Source organism: Lytechinus variegatus, chromosome 6 (genome assembly GCF_018143015.1).
Source record: "Lytechinus variegatus isolate NC3 chromosome 6, Lvar_3.0, whole genome shotgun sequence".
Taxonomy (NCBI): domain Eukaryota; kingdom Metazoa; phylum Echinodermata; class Echinoidea; order Temnopleuroida; family Toxopneustidae; genus Lytechinus; species Lytechinus variegatus.
In genome coordinates, this window is record NC_054745.1 from 36,143,973 (window position 1) to 36,169,901 (window position 25,929).

At 37.1% G+C, this 25,929-nt stretch overlaps 1 protein-coding gene across 1 annotated transcript; it reads left to right on the plus strand.

The window, feature by feature from the left end:
- The first annotated feature begins 14,041 nt into the window (after positions 1–14,041).
- LOC121417773 (serine/threonine-protein phosphatase 6 regulatory ankyrin repeat subunit B-like) lies at positions 14,042–24,688 on the plus strand. The gene is made up of 9 exons (XM_041611508.1): positions 14,042–18,001; positions 18,654–18,836; positions 19,391–19,560; positions 19,912–19,943; positions 20,641–20,985; positions 21,172–21,419; positions 22,197–22,325; positions 23,907–24,066; positions 24,639–24,688. Exons 1-9 carry the CDS (start codon positions 14,072–14,074, stop codon positions 24,686–24,688), a joined length of 5,247 nt encoding a protein of 1,748 aa, XP_041467442.1. The 5' UTR covers positions 14,042–14,071.
- Positions 24,689–25,929: the final 1,241 nt, after the last annotated feature.

Consider the following 25,929-nt stretch of genomic DNA (forward strand, 5'->3'; position numbering starts at 1 on the left):
TCTTTTATTACGGAATATTTGCACACGTAAGTCCCGCATCTGTATTTGATTTTGTATGTGAGAGTAAAGCTGACTTCTATGCAATGACTGAGACTTTCTTGATAGAAAATACGTCTCTGGTATGAATTGCCCCCCCCCCCCCCGGTTACCGTTTTCTTCTCCGTCTCCCTTTACCTCATTGAGGTGGTGGAACTGCTCTTCTTCTCAAAGACTCAATTGATGCTTGCCAGATTGAGGCAAGATCAAAAGCTTCTTTTGAGCTTGCACAATCTTTTATCACATACATCATTTCAATTGGGATTGACCACTATTTATAGACCACTTACCGTGAATCAGTATCTACTTTTCTCTCTGGATTAAGTAATTTTCTTCAAGATAAATTTGTGTGCAATATCCATCTAATATAGTCACTGTTCTGTTAGCAGCACATTTATTTTGGTACTTACATTCTCGGTAATAGACCCAATGCTTTTTTCTATCTCGTAAGACAAATAATGGTGGGTCGACCATGGGCTGGTCTCTTAACATCTGATCACTTTTCTATTATGTGTCAGATCAATTCTTGCACGTTATTTTAAAATTTAAGAGAAAATATTTCCGTAAACTTGATTGCATAGATGTAGATCCACAGAAGAGTGATGTTGCTGGTAAAGCCCCTTGCACAGACACACCAGATGATCTCATGGGATTGGTTTCTGTATACAATTATACCCTTACCTCAGTTTTCAACAAGCATGGATATCTACCTTAACTGTCTTATCTCATTCAGGGGTAGGTCTACTTTAGCTCACATATAATGTTAGGATAGAAAAACGATAACGAAGGAAAACTAAAAAAGAAATGGTTAAGAACACAATCTTAAATTGATTATGAACTGTTCTAAGCAGCTCGCAACAAGACATCGTTTGGCATACATAGAGCACGAATTACATATCATTCCAAAGTGACGGAAGAAAATAGTTAAGATTGAAGTACAAGTCTATTTGATGTCACACAGTCTTTACTAAATATGTCCAAACTAAATCTAGAGATTCCTCATGTTGATTAATCAAAATGATTTAATTCTTTGGGTAGCCTTTTCTGTGATAAGATAGTGAAACTTCATGGTGGTACCAAAACATCTTCAAATGACAGAAATTCTGATAACATTCCTGTACACGGTACACATTTTTATATTCCACTCCTCAAATTATTTAGGTCCTTCAACACACTTATGTAAATAATAATGATAAACTGATGAAAGGTTTAAGTAAAAAAAATACACTTTCTCGTGATACAGTGCCAACTAAGATTTTACTCCGTTGTACTATATTACTACTACCCGTTCTTAGAAACATCATTAACTTGTATCTCTCTAAGGCATTTTTCCCATCAGACTAGAGAGTGGCATTGGTTATCCCACTACTGAAGAAACCTGGTATGGAGGTGATATCTAATATTCATAGACCACTCAGTGATTTACAATATGTATCGAACTTAGTTGAAAGAGCTGCTGTACAGCAAATCCAGCATCATCTCAATTATTATTCATTATTGTCTAAAATGCAGTCAGTATACATAAATTTCATAGCACTTTTGGTGGTTTTGATAAAAATCAAATATGATCTTCCATTGGCCATTAGATTTAAATGCCGCTTTCAATACCATTAATCGCACAAAATTATTATAGATACTGCTCTCTTAACTTGTCTTACGTGACCATGTTCTCGCATGGAGTGAATCACTTCTTTCAAACAGACAACAAAAAGTTTTAGTTGATGGTGTAGTATCAAAGAATATTCATGTTCAAAATGGCGTACCGCAATGATGACGTCTTGGTCCGCTCCTCTTGAGTATGTACATGTATACGAGCAACGTGATGCTGTGCATAGACAATATTTTGATGTTAAGGCTAAACGTAAATATCTCACCGATGCTCTAGCTGATTGTACTCCTAAAACTGCCTTTCATGTACTCAGCAAGTTACTAAACACTATTGAAACTATTCTCCCAGTACATGATTGTCCAGGAGAAATAACATATATATTTCAAAGTTTTTTTCTCTGACAATGTGTTGAATATTAGGAGCGAACTTCATACTGATGATCCTGACCTGTTGACACCGTTTTGTAGTATACAGGGGATAATTTCTTGAGTTTGCAGAGGTTAGCGCAAAGGAAGTGGAGAATATCATCAAGAGTTCATCTTCAGAGAGCTGTTCCCTTACACTCTACGTGAAGAAACACCTTTTACTGTGCGTTGGCTAGTTGTGTGTCGCACTTGTCTCAAAAAGCAATTGTGTTGCCAGTCATCAAGAAGGCATTATGAGATAAGAATGCATTGCAGAGTTATTGCCTAGCTTCGGAGATAAAGTTTAGGCCAAAGATCATTGAGCGGGTCATGCTCAGACAATTAATCGAGCTCATTCCAGCCAATGACCTGGCTGACCCTGTACAGTCAACACACATGGAAAATTACAGCACGGAAACAGCACTTTTCAAGAGTCAGACTGATATTCTTCAGGCTATTGACAACAGGAAGGGGATAATGATGGTTCTGCTTGACTTGTCAGCAGCATTTGACACAGTTGTCCACAACATTCTTCTGAATCTCTTCAGGACAACTTTGGAAGTAGAGAAATTGCCGTTTAACTTGTTAAGTCTACTTGGTCTGCAGAAACGTCAAGTATCACTTTCGCAACCTGTTGAGAGTGAGACGTTTCATGGATCAGCAAACATGCCATGCTGCTGTCAGGGCTCTTATCCAGACTGTAGTCTCTTTAGTGTTCTCAGCCAGAAGAACTTGGCTTGTCTGCTCACCTTCGGACTCGCACAGAACCTCTCTGACTGCAGTTACATTGGTTACCTGTAAGGAGGAGGATAGCCTTCAAAAGTTTTGCTGCTACTTTTTAAGTCTCTAAATCACACCTGTCTGGAGCAATACATTGATAAAATCCGAATTCGCCACTTTTGAGTACGTACTACTCGTTTATCTTGATCAATCTTGCTCGTTCAGCACATTTCTAGGAGACCTTCCCTGTGGTTGCTGCAAAGCTAGTGAATCAACTTCCTGTCAAGACAGTCCCGTCTGTTGACTTATTCAAAAAAGCAATCGAGTCCCATCTATATTGCTGACCATCTAGAGGTTTTTAATTATTCTTTTAGTGGCCCAAACATGGATTAGTGTGTGCAGCACTCTGTAACGGAAATGAACAAGCGCCATGCCAAATGACCTTTGATTGGATTGGATTTGTATTGTGTTCATCTTGTTTTTATTGCTTAACCTACATGTATATTATGAATGTCTTTATTTCTTACATTTCTTCGCTTCATTTTTTTCCCGGGCTGCTCTTCGCTATTATTTTCTGTGTTAATAACGAGTCAGCTTTAATTTTATGAACAGTCCTAACTGACGGTGACAATTAATAAATACAGACTTTTCATCATGTTCCGTATCAAATTTGATTCATTAAATGATTTTTGGGTTCCTTTCCCTAAAATCGAAAACTTTGCCAACACTTGCTGTATTATGTTTCATTTCCACAACGCAGACGGAAATAAGATGGTTTTCTAATATTAGGTCTACTATGTTTATTACAACTCTCATATGATTTCAATAATTTTAGCATTAGGCCCTTATACTTAGAAATTCAGTTATTTCTATTATTTTCTCCATAAATCATCATTATAGCTTTGTCTGATTCTTTTTAATTATTATTCCTGTTGCTTTACTTGAGTATCTATTTGGCTCCGTGCAAAAAATGGCAGAGGTAAAAATGGCAAAGGGTAAAAATGGCACAGGGTAAAAATGGCAAAGGGTAAAAATGGCAAAGTTAAAAAAATGGCAAAGGTAAAAATGGCGGAGGTATAAATGATAGCGGTTATAATAACGGAGGTAATAATGACAGAGGTAAAAATGGCTGAGGTATAAATGGTCAGTCTGAAATCTCCATGCCCCAAAATCCAAAAGCCGCTCCATGCATACAGTACATTATATAAGGAAGGTTCAGAGAAGAAAATTAAAATTATAATGTTTGGCTAATGGAAAGGGTAACATTTTAAATGATATATTATCTTCTGCACCAATTTTTTTTTCTTTTAAAATAATTTTATTAATAAAAAAAATCACATGTAATAGTTGCATAAAATGTAAACAATGTCATACAAAGCATGAAATATTTTCTTCAACAATACTGTTTTCAAAAATGTTTTCACAAATGTTTACTTTTACAACCTTCTCTATTTCTAAACGATTACAAATCAACCTTTTGAATAAACAAAGTATTCCAAAATCATGAATTCTACAATTCCGACTTTCTGTTCGAATAAAAATTGAATAAATAGCATACCTTGCATACATGATTAGAAGATTTAAAACTCTATGCTTTTTGTTTCGTAACTCATATCCTTTTATCAGAGTAGCAAAATTAAAATCAAAATGAATGCTTACAACTTCATACACAATGCTACTAAATTATTTCCAGAATAATTGTGTTTTTTTACAAGTCACAAGTAAATGTACGCTGTCTTGAATTTCATTGTCATGTGAACATAAAGGATTATCTATTAACTTCCATTTATACAAATTATATCTATGGGGTAAAATATTGTGTAATAACTTATAATTAAACTCTGTTATTCTATTTTCTTTGACAGTTTGTAAATTAAATAACCATACAGATTTCCAATCAATCTCTTCTTGTAAAATATTTTCCCATCTTTCTTCAGCTTTAGGTTTAATACTTATCTTATTCAAGATCATGGTGTAAAATAACTTTGAACCTCTTTTCCTATTTACATTCATCAAAACATTCTGTGTAATATCTTCACTTTTAGGTTGCAGAATCTCAAAATATAACTCAAACTTATTCCTTTTCCAAACATTTGGTATGGCATTCATTACAATGTTATACTCTTGAAAAAGACTTGCATGCTTTTTTCCAAATAAACCTTATATTTCCTTTAGTGATTTGAATTTGGAATCTAAAATGATGTCTTTTACCTTAAGAATTCCAATATCGAACCATCTTTCAAAAAACAATACATTTCCATTGTGATCTCTTATTTTCGAATTAAACCACAGATTTTCCTTCTTGATGTGGATATTCTGAAAACCTGATTTATCTTGAACAGTTTGCTTAAAATTAAACCAAGCGTAAATGATCGCTTTATAATAATATGGCATTTTTATTTTGTCTATATGTACTTTAATTTCTTTTTCTGTACATTTACTATGTAATACAAAATCAAATCCTCCATATTGAGAAAGATAACTATCAATAATTCTACTAAATTTCGATTCTTTGTTAATATAGTAATACAAAATCCACTTCATAAAAAGCTTTGGAGTACCATATTCAAATCTACCATTTTGAGTCCACCTAGATCACATTGCTTACAAACAACCTTTCTCTTTACTTTATCAATCTTTCCATTCCAAAGAAAAGAGAACAATAAGGAAGTTAAAAGCTTTACAACCTTCTCTGGCGTTTTAATCATTTGAGCATTATACAAAATTTGAGAGATAAGAAATGTTTTGATTACAAGTATTTTTCCTATTAAAGTTAGGTGACGTGCATTCCATGATTTAAAGAGAAATTCCAGTAGTTGCAGTTAACACTGATTTCATGAGAAAGTCTGTAAAACAAGGCTTAATTGCCAGTATATCATCGAGGATCTAGATCTGGTACAGTTACATTAACTGGACTTTGTGAAATCTTGAAATCTACGCTGAAAATGTTCACACCGAAAATCCCCAACACAGATAAGCGCACGTGGGACAGTGTATTATTATTGCTTCAGGGCGTCGGGCCCGACGCCCTACCCGAATCTCGTGCTTATTTGCTGATTTTTCAGCAATTACACAATTTCTTCCAGAATCCTTTGGCACATGCGTTTTATTTATACAAACAGACACTTTAGTGGTCATTTCATTGGATTCTGTACGAACTCATTTTGATATCGTTACCAAAACTAGCATTTACCTTTAATCAAACGTTCTACTTTCAATATTTTTGAGCTCCAGTTCAAATCGGATAGATTTTGTTCATCTCCTCCAAAATAAACGCCTAAAATTTTGACATTTGAATTAAACCAAGGAATTTTTTGACGTTTTCATTAACTGAACCATCTTTTAGATCTATTATGGAACATTTTGTTTTATTCAAATACAATCCTGAAAAAGAACTATACTTTTCTACCTCGTTAATAGCTTTGTGTAAAGCAAGAGTATCATTAACGAATATTGATGCATCGTCTGCAAACTGCAAAATTTTGATTTCAACTGATTTAAAAAGTTTGATACCTGTAATTTCTGGGTCATTTCTTATCTTGACAGCTAATACTTCTGCAGCCAGGATAAAAAGCAATGCCGAAAGGGGGCACCCTTGGCGCACGCCTCTCGATATACTAATATTTTCTGTTAGCCATCCGTTTATGTTAACAGAACTTTTTACATTATTATAAAAAGTTTTAACCCATCTGCAAAAATCATCTTTAAATCCATATCTTTGCAAACATTCAAATAAAAAATCTCGACTGAGGCAATCAAAGGCTTTTCTAAAATCGGTCAGTAACGCTATTCCTCCTTTGGCATGGTTTTTAACGTAATAGAATATATCCTCAATTAATCTAACGTTTTCAGCTATACTTCTTCCTTTTATATAACCTACCTGGTTATCTGAAATTAATGTAAATATAACCTTTTGCAATCTTTGAGCAATAACTGAGGCTGCAATTTTATAATCATAGTTTAGGAGGGAAATAGGTCTCCAATTTTCCAATCTAGATTTGTCACCTTTTTTGTACAATAATTTTATAATGGCTTGTCTTTGGGAGTTTGATAATTCGTTACACTCAAAACTTTCATTTAAAGCAGGCAAAAGTAGAACTTTAATTTCTGTCCAAAATATTTGATAAAATTCTATATTGAAACCATCACTCCCTGGTGACTTATTTTTTTCAAAATCAAATACAGCTTTTTTGCACTCTGATTCAGATAAAATTCCTTCACACATATCAGCTAAATCGCTAGATAACGTTGGAAGTTGTAAATCAAGAACATATTCTGCCAAGTCTTGACATTCTTTTGACTTATATAATTCTGAATAATATTTATACACATACTTTCTAATGTGTTGCTGATTTTTTATGCTTTTGCATTTATCGTTACGTAATAACAAAATACAATTATTATCAATATTTCTCTTTTGTAATGACATTAAATATCTTGAGCACCTTTCACCTTCCTCAGACCAATTTACTCTTGACCTAATAATTGAACCCATACATTTTTCTTTATAGATTTTTCTAATTGTTCAGTAGTCTGTTAATAATCTTTTATAATCTCTTCATTGTTATCATTTTTTGAGTTCCAAATTTTTTCGTTCAGCTTTAAGAGTTTTTCTTCTAATATGCCTTCGTCCTTTTCTTCTTTTTTCTTATGTTTTGCATATCTAATGGAGTATTCTCGTATTCTTATTTTGCACAATTCCCAGGTTTGACGCCAGGACATTGATAATTCTGTCTTTTCACAGACTAGATCGCCTATTATTTGTCTAACCTCTTCACAATAATCATTGTTTGTTAATAAATTTGTATTCAATTTCCAAACACCTGGACCTTTATTAGTTCCATTAGTTTTGATTGTAACGGTGATAGCGTTATGGTCACCATTGACTACTGGTCTTATATCAGTTTTAAGTACTTTACTTCTTAAATCTTTACTAATTAATATCATATAAATTCTTGATGATATTTGCAAGTATTTATTACGCCACGTAAATTGTCTTTTATCGATGTGAACCTTTCTCCAAATATCGATAAGATACATTTTTGTCATAAGCTGTTTCAGGGAACAAGGAGTTTTGTATTTGCTTCCTACTTTAAATGTGTCAATACTTGGATTTAATACGAAGTTGAAGTCTCGGGGTCCGACCACTTGACCGAAGGTCCGCGAGACCGAGGGTCCGCGAGACCGAGGGCCCGCGAGACCGAGGGCCCGCGAGACCGAAGGCCCGCGAGACCGACTTTTTTTTCCTTCATCAGGTGACGAGTGGTTTAAAGGGCCTCGTTGAAGCGGCGTATGCCCGTTTTCGGAGGGGGGGGGGGGGTAGAGCCAAAACATTTCCCGGTAGTGGGCTGTAGTGAGCACGCGAATCGTGCGAAACACTTATACTGAAAGGGCTCTCTTATAGGGGGGGGGGGTGTTTCCGATACTTACAGTAGAAACTTACGTTGCCTAATTTTACTGACACTACTTAATCATTACCTCTACTCATTTAAAGGTTAAGTCCACCTCAGAACAATGTTGATTTGAATCAATAGAGAAAAATCAGACAAGCACAATGCTGAAGATTTCATCAAAATCGGATGTAAAATAAGAAAGTTATGACATTTCAAAGTTTCGCTTATTTTTAACAAAATAGTTATATGAACGAGCCAGTTACATCCAAATGAGAGAGTTGATGATGTCACTCACTCACTATTTCTTTTGTTTTTTATTGTTTGAATTATACAATATTTCAATTTTTACGAATTTGACGATTAGGACCTCCTTGCCTGAAGCACAAAATGTTAAAATAATGGAATTCCACGTGTTCAGGGAGGAATGAAACTTCATTTCACATGACAATGACGAGAAAATAAAAATATTTCATATTTCAAACAATACAAAATAAAAGAAATAGTGAGTGAATGACGTCATCGACTCTCATTTGGATGTAGCTGGCTCGTTCATATAACTGTTTTTGTGAAATGAAGTGAAATTTTGAAATGTCATAACTTTCTTATTTTACATCCGATTTTGATGAAATTTTCAGTGTTATACTTGTTGAATTTTTCTCTTTTTATTCAAATCAAGTTTTTGTTGGGGTGGACTTGTCCTTTAACGTTTATTTTTATGGTAATTCTGCTTCATGATCTTGTGCATTTAATGTTTAACAAGAAAACTGGAAATATTATGGAAATACATACACCTGGAACATTGAACATTCATGCTTATTTCCCTAGAATACGGTGAATACATAATGAAAAAAGTTCGTCATGCAGCCATAGGCGGCGGAAGCGGGGTGGACGGGGGGACGTGTCCCCCCTAAATTTTAGGTGGGGGGACGGTCCCCCCCTAAATTTTTATTTGATAACCTTTTTTTTTTTGTTTTTTTGCTTGTCAATTTTTTTTACATGTGTCCATACGAAAATTTCAGGTGGACACCCCCTAATTTTTTTGGCTTCCGCCGCCAATGCATGCAGCTGGCAGAAAAGGGGGCAGAAAGCGAAGGGAAGCATGCGCGAGCTCCAATTTCAATTTTTCTGTCTGGCAGAAGGGCGTTAGCTTGAGCGCTCTCTATGTGAATTGTACAGTGTGAGCGGGAGTTAACGCCCTTCTGGCAGACTCACGACGAAATTAACATTCATGATATGTACAATCCCACTTGACCAATGGCATGCACCTGAGAACGGGCACATCTTTCATTTTACCTTTTGAAGCAAACGAGCCATAAAGAACCAATTTTCTCGCTTTTAATCACATTTCATAATATAAATTTTAAAATATTACGAGGGGGCGAAGCGAGCGACCCCAAAATAACCACTGTTTTGGTTTTCAATCGCATTTTCAAATAGAAATTTTGAAGTAAGTTTTTTTTACTAATTACTTAAATATATTTTATTCCCTAAAAAGTGTGTGTGGGGGGTATTTGTACACGCCAACCGCCCACTCCAAAAAGTGAGTGTGTGGGGGCGGGGTTATATCCCCCATCCCCCGGGATTTACGCCAAGGGTTGAGTATTCTGATGTACTGGCCAGCCTTTTTTTTATATAGAAGATTTTTTTTTAAGTAGAATTTTTTTTGTTTCTTTGAATGTTGTTCCCCGGTGTTGCCGTATAAAGCATTCGCCAGGGTTAAACATTATTTTGAAAGAAATTCAAATATAACATGGGGTGGCACTTGGAGGTGAGCGTAGAAGCAAAGGAGAAAAAAAGATTATGTAGACAATGGAGAAACTCATAATATTAATATTGAGGCATAAGCGCCCCCTTCCCATTCGTAGTGTAAATGCATCAGATAATAAAAAGAGTCTTCTGACGGTTTAAATGCCACATTTTTCTGAAGCTCGTTCGCTTTGCTCCCCTCATTAATATATTTCGCTTCAGCATCTCATAATATTTTTATAGCCTTTTAAAGGGCCTAGTTCAGGGTTTAAAAAATATAATTGTTGCAGTTGTCGATGCTTTGCTCGCATATCATGTAAGCTTCATCTGCCCCTTGTTAATAGTGCACTCCAGCCCCTCCCCCAATTTGGCCTAATACAGCATTTACAAAGAAAGAAATCGATACATTTTAATTGCCACATACTATTAAAATCAGCCCTTGACTATAGAGATTTCGATAATTCTACTCCCAACTTTAAATTGAGAGAAAAGAAAACTGTTTATAAATATCTTAGGTTGAGTTTACCGTGCACTTTCAGTGGTCAATTGCCAAATTTCCTGGGTGAGATGTGTTACGCATTAAAATGTTAAAAATTATTATGAAAAGCATTTTTACAAACTATTCCCAGTCTAATGATACTCCGGCAGAAGCTGAAATGTTATCTATATAAAAAATGATGTTAAAAAGGGAATCTGTTAAAGAATAGTTGAGTGAATGAATGAATAAATAAATGAACAATTTATTACACCCTCGTAGCCAAAAAAAACAAACAAACGCCAACCCCCCCCCCAAAAAAAAGGGGGAAACGTGAGCGAGAAAATACAAATGTATAGGAGAACGTAAGACGAGCGAGAGCAGACAAGGAACAGTTCAAGGGACCGTCGCAGCTTCTCCCTCCTTGCACCCCCCCCCCGGGAACGCGTTTTGCGCGCTCAGTAATGCCCTTTTTACACAGGATTTTCTTAACCCCGGACTATCGCTAACCCCGTACTATCCTTAACCCCGTACTATTTTTTTTTCCTTTTCACACATGCCAAATTGTTACTGCTAACCCCGGATAAGGAATGCTTGCTTTTTACACACGAAACTCGCTAACCCCGGACTAGTGGTTTTTGTCGATCATTCGTAGTACAAGTGCTTCACTCGTACACTTTTTACACACGCTACAATTTCCTTAACCCCGTACTATAGGTGGGGCCAAATAGTACGGGGTTAAGCTTAGCCCACTTTCGTTTTACACATGCGATCTTAACCCCGTACTATTGCTCTTAGCACCGCAATTGGTGGGATAACCCTGCTTTTTTGCAGGGCCAAATAATCCCGTACTATAGGTGGGGTTAGCCCACTTTGCAAAAACGCTGTGTAAAACGAAAGTGGGCTAAGCTTAACCCCGTACTATAGGTGGGGCTAAATTGCCATTTAGCCCCACCAATAGTACGGGGTTAAGGAAATTTTAGCCTGTCTAAAAAGGGTATAAGTGTTTCACACACGCTTCGCGTGCTGACTACCGCCCCCTTAACTAAATCCTAGCTTTGCCACTAATTTTAGACTTAGTTAACGGGAAGTTTTTTGTTGTGCCCCTCCCCATTTCAGGCAGAAAACGTAATAAGAGCGGATGCAGACTAGTGAACGATTCAAAGAAACGTCGGGGGTTCCGCAATTCGAAATTTGTCCCCCCCCCTCCGTTAACAGGCAGAGGATGGATTAAGATGAGCGAGAGCAGCTAAGGAACAATTTAAAGAAACGTCGGACCTTCCTCTTATCTCGCGGGGGGGGGGGGTAGGTACACTCCCCTCCCTGCACCCCCCCCCCCCGAACGCGCTTCCCGTGCTCACTTCTGCCACCTAAACTGAAATCCTAGCAATTAATTCTAGACGGAATTACTCGGAAATATTTGGATCTGCCCCCCCGCCCCCTCTGATAACAAGTACCTGTTACGCCGCTGCAACGAGGCGCCTTAAACCACTCGACCGCGGCAACCGATGAAGGGAAAAAAGTCGGTCTCGCGGACCTTCGGCCTCGCGGGCCTTCGGTCTCGCGGACCCTCGGTCTCGCGGACCTTCGGTCTAGCGGACCCTCGGTCTCGCGGACCCTCGGTCTCGCGGACCCTCGGTCTCGCGGACCTTCGGTCTAGCGGGCTGTCACCGAAGTCTCCGCACCAAATTAATAACACTTGAATTGATATTTCTTATTGTTTCCCTGTTCAAACAATCAATTTCTCTCATTTTGATTACGTTTTAATTAGAGACAAATTGTTCTTCTTCATATGAATCAATTTTGTTGCATTACGACTCCTTCCCTGTGATTTGAACATGAGGCGCCCAATACGTGTAACAAAAAAAAAATCAAAACACCCTTCAAAATCCTAATGACATCTTATCCTCTTTTGTCACATATCAACAATAGAGTGAGGTTTTGGGCTTCAATAAACTTGTCAACTTTAATCCCTCTTCATTTCTTAAAAAGTAACATCAATGGTAGTGAGCATTCTCCTCTTTTTAATTGTAGTAGACTATATTTCAAAGCTAGCAATCGCTAATTTTAGTACGGCTATTGAAATAAAAATTCACTACTTGTGACTTTGTCTGGGGTTTCCAATGCCTGGAGTATATTATTTTTGAAACACCAATGTTCAACGCGCTCACACGAAATGTAATATTTGGGACTGGATCTCCTCCAAAACGCACCACTTCTTTCCCGGTATTACTACCAAAAAAAAATAGTACACATATCATTACAAAAGCATCTCAGCTCTGCATTGTGTCTTGACTTGCATTTCCAAAAGAGTCGATGCGCTTCAGAAAGTTTCCCGTCGTAATTGCAAAACGCTCTTTTGACCAAGAAATCACCAGAGTAGATATTTTGCCAAAGGAAAGCACACAAATTCCGGTGTGTTGATCCCACAAAGATACCATCATGTCAGCTAAAGCTGATTGGTGCTTTTTAGGGGGAGGGGGGGGGGGGGATTTCTCAGTGAGAGAAACAGAACTCATCATCTCACCCTCTCATGTTGCTTTCACCTTGTATCGCGAGTCATGCACGGTTCACAATCGTTTCTAAATTTCAATGAACCCTTTATATTGCGAAACAAGAAAGTTTAAAGATAGATTCCATTTTTGGTAACGATCTCAAAATGACATTTTACAGAATCTAATATAATGACCATCCAAGTGTCCGTTTGTATGAATAAAAAATACATGCCAAAAGATTCTGGGAGAAATTGTGTAATTGCTGAGAAATAAGCAAAATAAACGCGGATTCGGTCATTTCCGTCGGGTCTATATTCCAGCTATAATAGTACACCGTCCCACGTGTGCCTATGTGTGTCGGTGATCTTCAGTGTGAACATTTTTCAGCGTAGATTTCAAGATTTCAAAAAAGTTCAGTTTACGTAACTGTACCAGATCGAGGACATTCTGACAAGCCTGGTTTTCATGGTTTTACAGACTTTCTCATGAAATCAGTGTTTACTGCAAATACTGGCATTTCTCTTTAAAGTGGATGGGGTGGAGCTTAAGTGGAGGGCAAAAAGAAATGTGGGATTAATCTACAAGGTATTTATATTTTTTAATTGCATTAAATATTAAGCAGTAGTAGAGACAATGCGGGGGAGGGGGTGCCCCTTTTGATGGCTGTATACACCCTAGCCTCTTTTCGAGGAACTGGCGGCTGCCGCTTCCCGAGCGAAGCGAGGGATCTCCTAAGCGAATTAGGCCTGGCGCTAGACAGGGCCGCTTGACATCTATGCTGAATTATATATTCATGAGGAACGTCTTCCTAATGAATCTACAGTGATCAGAGTGCACTATTATTAGAGGTTGCAGTCTACAACAGAGTTCAAGAGAAAAATTTTTAGACCAAAAAAGAAACACGTTTCTGCAACCAAAATATCTTATTTTCGGTTTACAGCAGATCTACAGTCGTTGGGCTCTGTTAGGTTACTATCTGGAGACCGATGCATCAAGGCCTATGGTTTGAAATTTATTAAGGTGATCAACGAGCAATCGAAACTCGAGACTGCAACAAGACTCAAAATCGATCAGACGAGCATAGAAACACATTTCTGCAGCCGAAATAACTGATATGACGTTTACATATAGACCCAAGGAACTCGGGCTGTGTTCTAGAGTGCTTGATGAAATATAGTAAGTGAAATCATAAAATGGCTAATATGGATCGTAAGAATCAAGATCTTCAGAGTGCAGTATCTCGAGATGATATTCAAGCGGTTAAAGACCTATTACAACAAGGTACTGGGGTAAACCATCCAGATAAAAATGGAAACACTCCATTACACATGGCTGCACAATGTGGCAACAATGATATCGTGGAGTTTCTCATTAAAAATGGTGGTGATGTAGAGAAGAAGAATGAAGATGGACAAACACCCTTACATCTTGTCACATTGCATGGAAACCTTGAAGCAACGAAAAAAATACTTAGCCACGGGAGAAATGTGGACAAAGAGGACAACACAGGCTACAGTGCATTACTCAACGGCGTAAAGAATGGTCACAAGGATGTAGTGCAATACTTCCTCGGTCAAGGCGCCAGTGTGAATAAGGGCAATTCGAAAGGCTGGACACCTTTATACATTGCAGCAGGATGCGGTAAGCTTGACATGGTGCAATACCTCATCAGTCAAGGAGCTGAAGTTAGCAAGGGCAATCATGACCGATGGGTATTATGTAGACAGAGCCCCGGTGAAGAAGGCTACACTGTTTTGACTAAGAATCACGTGGTGAGGGAAAGTGAAGTGGGTCGTTATGAGATTCTCAGTGCTGCTTTCAATGATCAGCTTAATCTGATCAGTAAAGAAGAAGAGGACGATGAGGTAATTTGCATAGATTGTGATGGATGGACTGCAATGCACAGTGCTGCTTATAATGGGCACCTTAAAATTATCGATTACCTGATGAGTCAAGGATTGGAAGTGAACGAAGGGAATGCCAAGGGTTGGAATGCATTACACGGTGTTGCTAGTAATGGTTATCTTAATATCACCAAATATCTGATTAACAAGGAAGCTGAAGTGAATAAAACAGATGATGAAGGTGTAACCGCTTTACATCTCGCTTCTGTCTCTGGCCATCTTGATGTCACTAAACATCTAATCAGTCAAGGAGCTCAGTTGAATAAGGGAGGTAATGAGGGCGGGACTCCTTTACACGGTGCTGCTCAAGAAGGTCATCTGGATACATGTGAATATCTGATCAGTCAGGGAGCTGAGGTGAATAAAGGAAGGAATGATGGTGGGACTGCATTACACAGTGCTGCTAAGAAAGGTCATCTTGATGTAACCAGATATCTGATCATTAAAGGAGCTGAGGTGAATAAAGGACAGAATAATGGTTGGACTGCTTTACACAGTGCTGCTCAAAATGGCCATCTTGATACATGTGAATATCTGATCAGTCAGGGAGCTGAGGTGAATAAAGGAATGAATGATGGTGGGACTGCATTACACAGTGCTGCTCAAAATGGTCATCTTGATATTACCAGATATCTGATCAGTAAGGGAGCTGAGGTCAATAAGGTAGATGATAACGGTTACAGTGCTTTGCGTGAATCTGCTTTCAGTGGTCATACAGAGGTCATCAAATATCTTATTAGCCAAGGAGCTGAGGTGAATAAGGGAGATAATGAGAGCTGGACACCTTTACATCTTGCTGCTCACGGAGGTCATCTGGATACATGTGAATATCTGATCAGTACAGGAGCTGAGGTGAATAAAGGAATGAACGATGGTTGGACTGCATTACATAGTGCTGCTCAGAATGGCAATATGGATACATGTGAATATCTGATCAGTCAAGGAGCTTTGGTGAATAAAGGAATGAACGATGGTTGGACTGCATTACACAGTGCTGCTCAGAATGGTAATCTTGATACATGTGAATATCTGATCAGTCAGGGAGCTGAGGTGAATAAAGGAATGAACGATGGTGGGACTGCATTACACAGTGCTGCTCAGAATGGTAATCTGGATACATGTGAATATCTGATCAGTCAGGGAGCTGAGGTGAATAAAGGAATGAACGATGGTGGGACTGCATTACACAGTGCTGCTAAAAATGGTCATCTTAATATCACCAGATATCTGATCAGTAAGGGAGCTGAGGTGAATAGGGTTAATAATAAAGGTCGCAGTGCGTTGCGTATTTCTGCTTTCAATGGTCATATTGAGGTCGTAAAATATCTGATTAGTCAGGGAGCTGAGGTGAATAAGGGAGATAATGAGGGCACGACTCCTTTAATTGTTGCTGCTCAAGAAGGCCATCTGAAAACATGTGAATATCTGATCAGTCAAGGAGCTGAGGTGAATAAAGGAATGAATGATGGTTGGACTGCATTACACAGTGCTGCTCAGAAGGGTCACCTTGATGTAACCAGATATTTGATAAATCAAGGAGCCGAGGTGAATAGGGTTGATAGTAATGGTTACAGTGCATTGCGTGAATCTGCTTTCAATGGTCATGTTGAGGTCATCAAATATTTGATTAGTCAGGGAGCTGAGGTGAATATGGGGGATAATAAGGGTGCGACTCCTTTAATTGTTGCTGCTCAAGAAGGTCATCTGGATACATGTGAATATCTGATCAGTCAAGGAGCTGAGGTGAATAAAGGAAAGAATGATGGTTTGACTCCGTTATACATTGCTGCTCAGAATGGTCATCTTGATGTAACCAGACATTTGATCAGTAAAGGAGCTGAGGTGAATAGGGTTGATGATAATGGTCACAGTGCATTGCGTGTTTCTGCTTTCAATGGTCATATTGAGGTTGCAAAATATCTGATTAGTCAGGGAGCTGAGGTGAATAAGGGAGATAATATTGGCTGGACTCCTTTACATGTTGCTGCTCAAGAAGGTCATCTGGATACATGTGAATATCTGATCAGTCAAGGAGCTGACGTGAATAAAGGATTGAATGATGGTAGGACTGCATTACACTGTGCTGCTAAGAATAATCATCTTGAAGTCTCAAAATATCTGATCAGTGAAGGAGCTGAAGTCAATAAAGGAGATGGTGATGGTTTGAATCCTTTGCACTATGCTGCTCAGGAGAGTCATCTTGGTACCTGTGATTATCTACTCAGTGAAGGAGCTGAGGTGAAAAACGGAGATGATGATGGCTGGACTATAAGTGGTGCTGCATCCGACGGCCATACATTCATTATCAAATATCTTATCAGTCAAGGAGCAGAAGTCAATGAGGAAGATTCCAATGACTTTACTCCTTTACACTATGCTGCTAAAGGAGATCATCTTGGAACTTGCAATTATCTGCTCAGTCAAGGAGCCGAGGCAAGAATCGGAGATGATAACGAATGGACTATGTCCCGTGCTTCTTCCAAGGGTCATATATTCATCGCAAGATTTCTGGTCAGTGTAGGCGCTGAGGTCAATAAGGGAGATAGTGATAGCCACACTCCACTGCAGGTTGCTGCTCAAGAAGGTCATCTTGACATGTGCGATTATCTGATCAGTGAAGGAGCTGAGGTTGGCGAGGGGGATGCCGATGGTTGGACCCTCTGTAGTGCTGCTCTAAACGGTCACCAATTCATCACCAAATATTTGATCAGTCAAGGTGCTAAGGTGAATGATAGATATAGCAATGGCCGAACTGCCTTACACTTTGCTGCTCAGAATAAACATCTTGAAGTCACCAAGTGCCTCATAAGTTATGAGGCAGATGTCAATATGACCGATGATAAGGGATGGATCCCCTTGCACGTTGCTGTTGAAGGCGGCCATTTTGATATGTGCGAGTATCTGATTGATCAAGGAGCTGAGGTTAATTATGCTGATAACAAGGGCTGCACAGCTTTACATCTCGCTGTTGAAAATGGCAATCTCGATATCACCAAGCATTTGCTTCGTCAAGGAGCTAAGGTTAACAAAGACAATAACCAGGGTGATACACCATTACACATTGCCGTTAAACAAAGCTTCTTCGAGCTTGTTCAAGTTCTACTCTCAGGAGGAGCATGTTGTTCCGATGACACTTCTAGTCAGTCACTTTTACATCACGCATTGACTCTTGAGTTCGAGGACATCATCGATCTACTCATTGATGATTTTAATTTAAAGGTATATATTTTGGTGCTCTCATTATTATTAGTGTTATTGCTATCATAATTATTGTTATTTTTATTTTCTTCATAATACATTATCTTTATCAGCATTACTGTTAACGTTATCATTGGGTTTTATTGTCAGTTCTGTCATTATACATTAATTTTATTATTACTATTACTGGTAGTGTCATCAGTAGTATTGTTATTATTATCATTATCATAATAGTAATAGTAGCAGTAGCAGCAGCATCAGTAATAATAGTGTCCAATATTTATTTAACTCCAGCTTGCTCAGAGGGCTAGGAATATAATCTATACACAGTAGAGTAATAACCAATACGACAATAATAAAGGAAAAATTAGATACAACATATACATTATGGGAATTATTGGAGTATGTCGATCTTAATAAAATTTTTGTCAGTAACAAAACCTATTCTTTATGAAATGAGTAGAACATTGTTTCAATTATAATTATTTTCATATATCAATAAACTATTGATACATTGTAATATTTGTGTATGAAGTATCAACATAAGAACGAAAGGTACCCAAAGTACTCTGCTTATAGATTTTCTTGTTTATGATTACCCACATGAAGATGATTAGGTCATTTTGGCTCACGTATCAATAATAAAATACGCTCCGTATTTCAATTGATACAGAACAATCTACCTATTCTCCACATCGCCGTTCTTCGTGGTGATGCATCCCTGGTAGAGAAATTAATCTCTTATGGATGTGATCTGAACACCCAATCAACTGACGGTCAGACGTGTCTACATAAAGCCATTAAGTTATGCTACAGGACTGAGAGGACTGTGAAGGAAACTGAAATATTGAAAAAGGTAATAGATCCGGGCATGTATTTTTTGGTCGAATGAATAACAGGGATGCACATAAAGTTGGTGTTCACAAGAGTTAGAGTTTTTGATAACCTTCTTCCATCTTGTTTCTCCCCTTTAGTTGTTTCACTGATTGAAAAATCATGGGGCAGGGTTGCCCATGTCGCCCTGTACCACAGCGTTTGACTTTAACATGAAGCACATGGGTAAATCACCAATTGTTTATAAATGACGATTTTCTTTTCTTTATTCATATTTGCAAAATTTTAACCACGATTGTAACACTTTTTTGCCTTCATAATGGGTTTATTACATCAGTGAATATTTTGTTTTAAAAAATGTCTTCCTATTTCCCTTTTTAATGCTGTTGATGCTGGATAAAACTTATTTTAAAAGGTCCTTGACAAATTTATTTATCAAAACTTCACTGATGAAGAAGGTTCGTATCATTAACTTTTGGGAATGCTAAGTAATTTATCTACACAGAAAAATGTTTGTTTGACTTTGGTTTGAACGCAGTCTTGATTAGAAATGAAGTTTGTGTTTCTCTTTTACAGATATCCAATGAATACTACAATGGTGCTCTACCTCCTGAGAAAGCACTGGTGTTATATCTTCTTGAGCAAGGAGCCATGATAGATGTAAAGGATGATGCAGGCAATCTACCAATCCACTATGCTAAGGATCACGTGATCAAGCAGATGATCTTGTTAAGGTTGTTCGATAGGTATTGAGTTTTATTCTATTGAATTGCTAGCTACATTATTTAATATAAATTCTGAGATATATTATGAGGGTCAATGAAATTGTATTTATGCTTTGTAATGATTTAAATTTGATTTTTTTTCTTGAAAACATTAATACGGACTTCCTTCAGCTTCCAAAAATCCAGCGCTTCCTTTTTGATATTTGAACTTCTATATACATAGAAACTGCATATTTTCTTGAACAGAAATTGACGCATTGTCATTCTACAGAATTGTAAATCGCATAATTTAATGAAATGCATGAACTTATTACAATATATGAGGTTAGTTAGATACTAAAGTATGCATGAATGTTATTCATCTTATTTCAGGTCACCTACAGAGGATATTGTATATTCAAAGGGTAAGATTTGACATTTTAGATAGTAATTTTTGCTCATCATTAATTCATTCACCCCTATAAACTTTGTATTGAAATTTGTTATTTCTCACCATGAAAAATGTTTCCATTTCCAGATATTAAACATTCAGTTGACAAATTTTGTCTCAACATTACAGTCTATTTTTATATTTCAAGTTAGTAAAAGTATATGATACTCAAAACGTTCAAAACGTGAACACGAAAAGGAAAAGGCAATGTTCATTATAAAACACTTGTAACTAAACATTGCTAAGATTGGTCAAGCAATTCGTAATGATAATCGCAGTCTGTAATTTACCGTATTTTGTAGGGATAATTTGTTTTTTACGTAAATTTAAGACAAAAATAAAGAATAGAACATAACATTTTAATATACACAACATGTTTCGAGATGTTGCACCTCATCGCCTGAAAATTATAAAAAGAGTCATTGGTATTTATACAGTTAGGATGTCAAGTAAAATGTCAAGAATGTAGTTACATTAGATTATAAGGTGTGAATTCAATTGTTAAATGGAATGAAGTAAAAAAAAATACAGTGTCTATGGATTTATCAGATTGGGGTCGCTTAAATTAAATGGATAACATTATTTGGTAATGTTTAATACGTAAATTTGTATTACACTTTAACATCTAGTTGGATATTGTAATGCTATTTCTCTACATTGAATCTTAAAAGAAAAAACAATAGATGCACCATCAAGCACTAGTAATCTTTCCGTTGAAGCCAAGACAGCCAACAACCTAGAAGTTGATCTAGGAAACCATGACGTGTCAATCTTTATCCCTCCTGGCGCTTTTCTCCATGATGACAAGGGCGAGATCACCCTTACAGTCTTACGAGAGCTACCTGGTATCGACCTCCAAGAAGATGAATCAGTGGCTTGTTACGGGATCAGATGTGATCCTCAAAACATGATGTTCAAAAAACCTGTTAAGATCAGGATACCACACTCTTCAGTGGTCATTAATCCAGATCAAGTGAAGCCAGACATCGTTTCTCGTGTATGGGACTCGGTCAAGGGTAAGTTTTTGAAGTGTGATTTAATATATTCCATGCGAAATTCTCAGCATCTTCAACATTATTTGTCTCAATCAAGCTTGGTTACCATATTTTAAAACCGTCATTTCATTTCCATCATCACGATGAGAATCTCTCACCATTTCAACAGACATCTTTAACGATTTTTTTGTCCCTTCTTAAATCCAGACCTACCAGTAACTTCGCGAAGAAGAACATCCAACTCATCGGACGAGCCACCATACTGCAAAGTGTTCAAGAGACACCTCGAGCTCTACATCACACACTGCGCTTACTGGTGGGTTCTGATTCCTCTAGAACAACAGGTGATTCGACAGAAACTTCTATGCTCTCCTTACATCCCAGACAGCATAGAGAGAGGACAAGATGTTGACATTCATCTTCATGTTCATGCCAACCTACCAGGGATGGAAGAGGTGAGGGACAACATGTTGCTTAGGATAGATGGTTTTGAAGTGTTTGAGGGTGAATGGGCATTTACAAATAAGGGTAACGGTGTGCGAGTATGTGAATGATGGGGGTGTTTATGTCAGTGTGGCAGAAGGAATAAGGGCCTCAGATGAAATAAGTTTGGCTTCGGATTTCGAAAAAAAATCTGTGCATTATTTCTCGACTTTCCGAGAACGAGGAACGACAGAGGAACAACACCTATAAGAATTAAACGAGTGGTTTTGCTCAAGTGTTTGCTCACGTATCGCCAACTCATGGTGATAGGGTAGGTTAGACATATCATATTTCTCCCAATTTTCTTTAACTGGTCCCAAGTAATGTTATTTCAAATGGCAATTAGCAAGATCTGGAGATAAAGGAATGTAAAGGCCCACTCTCTATTTTGTCCTAAATGCCATTATATTATTATTCCCTTTTTTTAATGTGAGACAAATTTCCTCTTTGTGTCAAATTATTAATTCTTATTTTCAAGGAAATTAGAAAAGTACGTGGAACATGGAATAATGAAATGATTATGCAATTTCCTACATCAACGGCGTATATAGAAGATTGACAACAGTTCAGATTGTTTCTCAAAGGTGTGCATTATATTTCAGTGTATTGTGTAACTTTATTTGCCAATCACCTATTGTCTTCTTAATATCCCACTTTCTTATATCAACGGGTATTTTGAGTCCGATATCTCTAGACTTACTGCATAATACAAAAAGTATTCAGTAAGTCTACAACTCTTTATTTCACAGGAGATTCAAAGACAGGAGGAAAAACAGTTGTACAGGAAGGCTCATCCTTCAGTTCCAATCAACATTGCGACAAAATCGAGTGATGTTAGTGTGGCATCCTTTCGTGATGATGGAAATGAAAGCAGAAGAGTAAGTGATTAAAAAGGATGTTTTTGTTGAAGTGTTAAAGTGATTGGTTAACATTGGTTTGACTTAAAAAAAATCTGAGCTAGGTCACACTCGAAACCTGTGTCTGTGATATGTTACAAAAATGAAGCCCAGAAAAAAAATGCGTTCGAAAATAATTATTTAGTGCTTCAAAAATTGAAATATATAGTGACCGGAAACACCATCTTAATTTCATCACATAAACTTATGTGTACTATTTAGCCGTCTTTAAGACGCCTATTTGCGAAATCGGGTTTGCCTTTTAGTTTTAGCTTTTCATTCTCAATAATGGTTGTTTTCAGGGTTTATTAGTTCTAATACATGCACTTGTACACATGTTTCATCTTGGTTTGAGAATTTTTTAAATCGGCTGCTCACAAAGTTAAACAATGATATAAATGGTTCTTGTTCTGAAATGAAAATAATTATTTAGTGCTTCAAAAATTGAAATATATAGTGACCGGAAACACCATCTTAATTTCACCCCATAAACTTTTCATCTTGGTTTGAGAATTTTTTAAATCGGCCGCTCACGAAGTTAAACAATGCCTTTAACGTGTTGGTGATACACATACGTCCAAAGTGAACTGAAGCCGGCTTATGCACTGCAAAAACTCCGGCGTTGATTTAACACCAGCCCGGAATCTATATATGTCCACAACGGAGAAGTATTGACACAACTCCAGTTTGGAATCAAACCGATGCTATTTTAATACTAATTTGTGTTGTTTAAACACCTATCTGGTGTTAGACCAAATAAAACTGGTGTTGTTTAACACTTTTCTCGTGTGGACATGATATAGATTCCGGGCTGGTGCTAAATCAATACCAAATTTTTGGCAGTGTGAGGCGGCTCGGCTTATGTGTATCACCTCCCTTTTTTAAGTCGGATCCATGAGGTTTGAGGCCGGCGTCAGTACTGCAATTAGATGTCTATCATCCCTAGTGGACTCAGAGCTCCGCTTCCAGACCCTAACCCTAACCACTGAAATTTATTTGTCCAATAATGTTAAATGATGACATAAATATTTATGCGACTTGTATCACAGAAATAGTCGATGTGAAGCCGGTTTATGTCTACCAGGGGATAATGATCTTCGGTACAATTTTGGCGTATTTTTATCACCATCGAACTATTAGATGACTTTAAAGTCTCTTTCGGATACGGCTTCAAATTAGACGAATGTTTATCAGCATCTTTATTTGAAATTTTTTTTTTCGATTTTTAAGATAAGAGGATAAAGAAGTAACAATCGTTTTCCTTTCTTACTCTTTGAATTGAAGATGTTATAATATTCATTATCATAGTTGTTATCTAATCAGGGGTGTTACAAAGACACTACCTGTGAGAGAGCTTGCTTCCTTTGAGCTGCATTTTTATGTTTCATAATTGAACTAGACGTGTAAAAATCGAGCAAAGAACCAAGTAGCTTTAAGGAAAGGGTCGGAGGAACTACCAATCAAGACATTTCCAGCAAAAAGGTAATTGTACATATTCTTGTAAAAAGGTGCTTTCTTTGTACTTTGATTGAATTAAGACTTTATTCTGATTACACACTACAGGTTCTTCTCTTAAAAGACATCCAAAGCAAACTGAAACACATGGTCATTCTACCAGTGACATCACGTGATGAGGATCAAGATTTCCCGGTTACTATCATGATAACACAGAGTGGAAAAATCGATATTTCAATATCTCTTGCCTTTGTCATCAGATGTTCAGGTAAAACACATAGTGTCTGCTTTATGATAATTGATTGTATTTAATAAGAATTATGTTTGTAGTCTATAATGAAGAGTAATATAACCTGGAAAGCAAGATAGTATGAAATTAAGACGCAGGTACGGTCAAAGGTTCAGTCTTTGGCGTTGAATTTTAGAACATTGCTAGACTTTCAATACGAAAATGGATTTTGATAATTCGATCCGCGAAGAGCTTGACGTTGTGGTGTCGTACACAATGCATTACACCCACTCATTCTAATTATCATGCTTTCATAGAAATCTGACGTAGTATGACGTTTCTCTGCCATTTGTTTACCACAATAAATTGTGAAATAAAATAGGGTTCTGCTTGTTTATTTTTATTTTTGAAGTAAGTGGAAAGTTTTTTTTTAAAGGAAATGTAGATCATGTTACCCAACCGACCTTATTTAAAAAAAAATGAAATTTCAAATTTGTGTCTGGTGTTTTTTTTTTGCGCTGATGACCCTATTCGCTATTTGTATGTTTTTTTCAATAGTCATCCGAGTGACCAAGTTCTGTAATATTTGTATTCACATTTTTTTTCGACAGGTGAACTTGTGACCGACCATTCATTACAACCTTCTTCATTCGCCCAGTAAGCAATACGTTTAACATTGTTATATCCTTATTCCTTACTGCAAAACCTAAAAAGAAAAAAAAAATGGTGAACGTTAAATCATAGATTCAAAATATAATTCATTAATGAACATAACCGGCTTAAGGTCTGCTTTCGTATCCATATATTTATGATATATGAAATCCATATATTTGTGAAACTATAATTACTGTCTTGGCTCGCGGGGCTGACTATCCTGAAAGTGCTAAAGATGCCACAACTGCACATCGAAAAAACATCTTTAGATTGCGCCAGACAATCATTTCAGAACCGATTTAGATATGGCCAAGAGTGCAATTTTTTTATTCGATAAATTGTACTTCTAGTGTAGCTGATGAAATCTCAATGAGTGACCTCCAGGATATTGATGTCCAGTCCATTGCTGACAAGATGACGGTAAATCAGTATTATGATTTAGGAGTCGCTCTTGGGTTCCGAGTTCAACAGTTAGACGTCATGGAATACAACCGGTTCCGAGACAGACAGCAGGCTTTCTATGACATGCTGAAAAAATGGCGACAAACGCAACCCTCTGGTCAAGAAGCGAAGGGAAACTTGCTTTCACTCATGAAATCCTTGGAGTCTTCTACCAAAGATCTAGAATTAGGTTTGCTCTTTATTAATTTAGTAATATTACATTTTATTTTTCGTTATATATTTCTGGAAATCTTGAAAATGCACGAATTCATTAAAAAAACAACCAAAATATTAGCAGTACACAAACATGAAAAGTCTTTATGTTGAATTCTTATAAAAATCTGAAGTTATTCGACGTTCGTTATCACATTATGTTTATATTTGTCTACATCTTGTTTCTTGGATTTCGAATCTAAGTTTCTTACAACTACGTTACAGATTGGCTATCACCGTTGCAAGATCCCTGTCAGGTTCTCATCCATAAAGTGCTATATAATTCAAATAATTCAACGACTCTGCCGTAAATAAATACAGCAATGTCCAAATTCAATTTCATAGACATATCAGGCACGTTGGAACAAACACATTTTATCATACCACGCCTAGTATCCACAAATGAATTAAACCTCTAACCCTTCCTATTTTCTTTTTCCTAACATGTACCTTCTTGTTTGGATTCATCTACATCTAAAAGATATCTCCTCTGTTGGGTGAGTCAATGATTATATAGTTGGTCTAGTCCTGTTGCTACAACCATTTGATAATGTTGTTATTCGATCGATGGAGAGCGATTAAAAAAGAATCGCA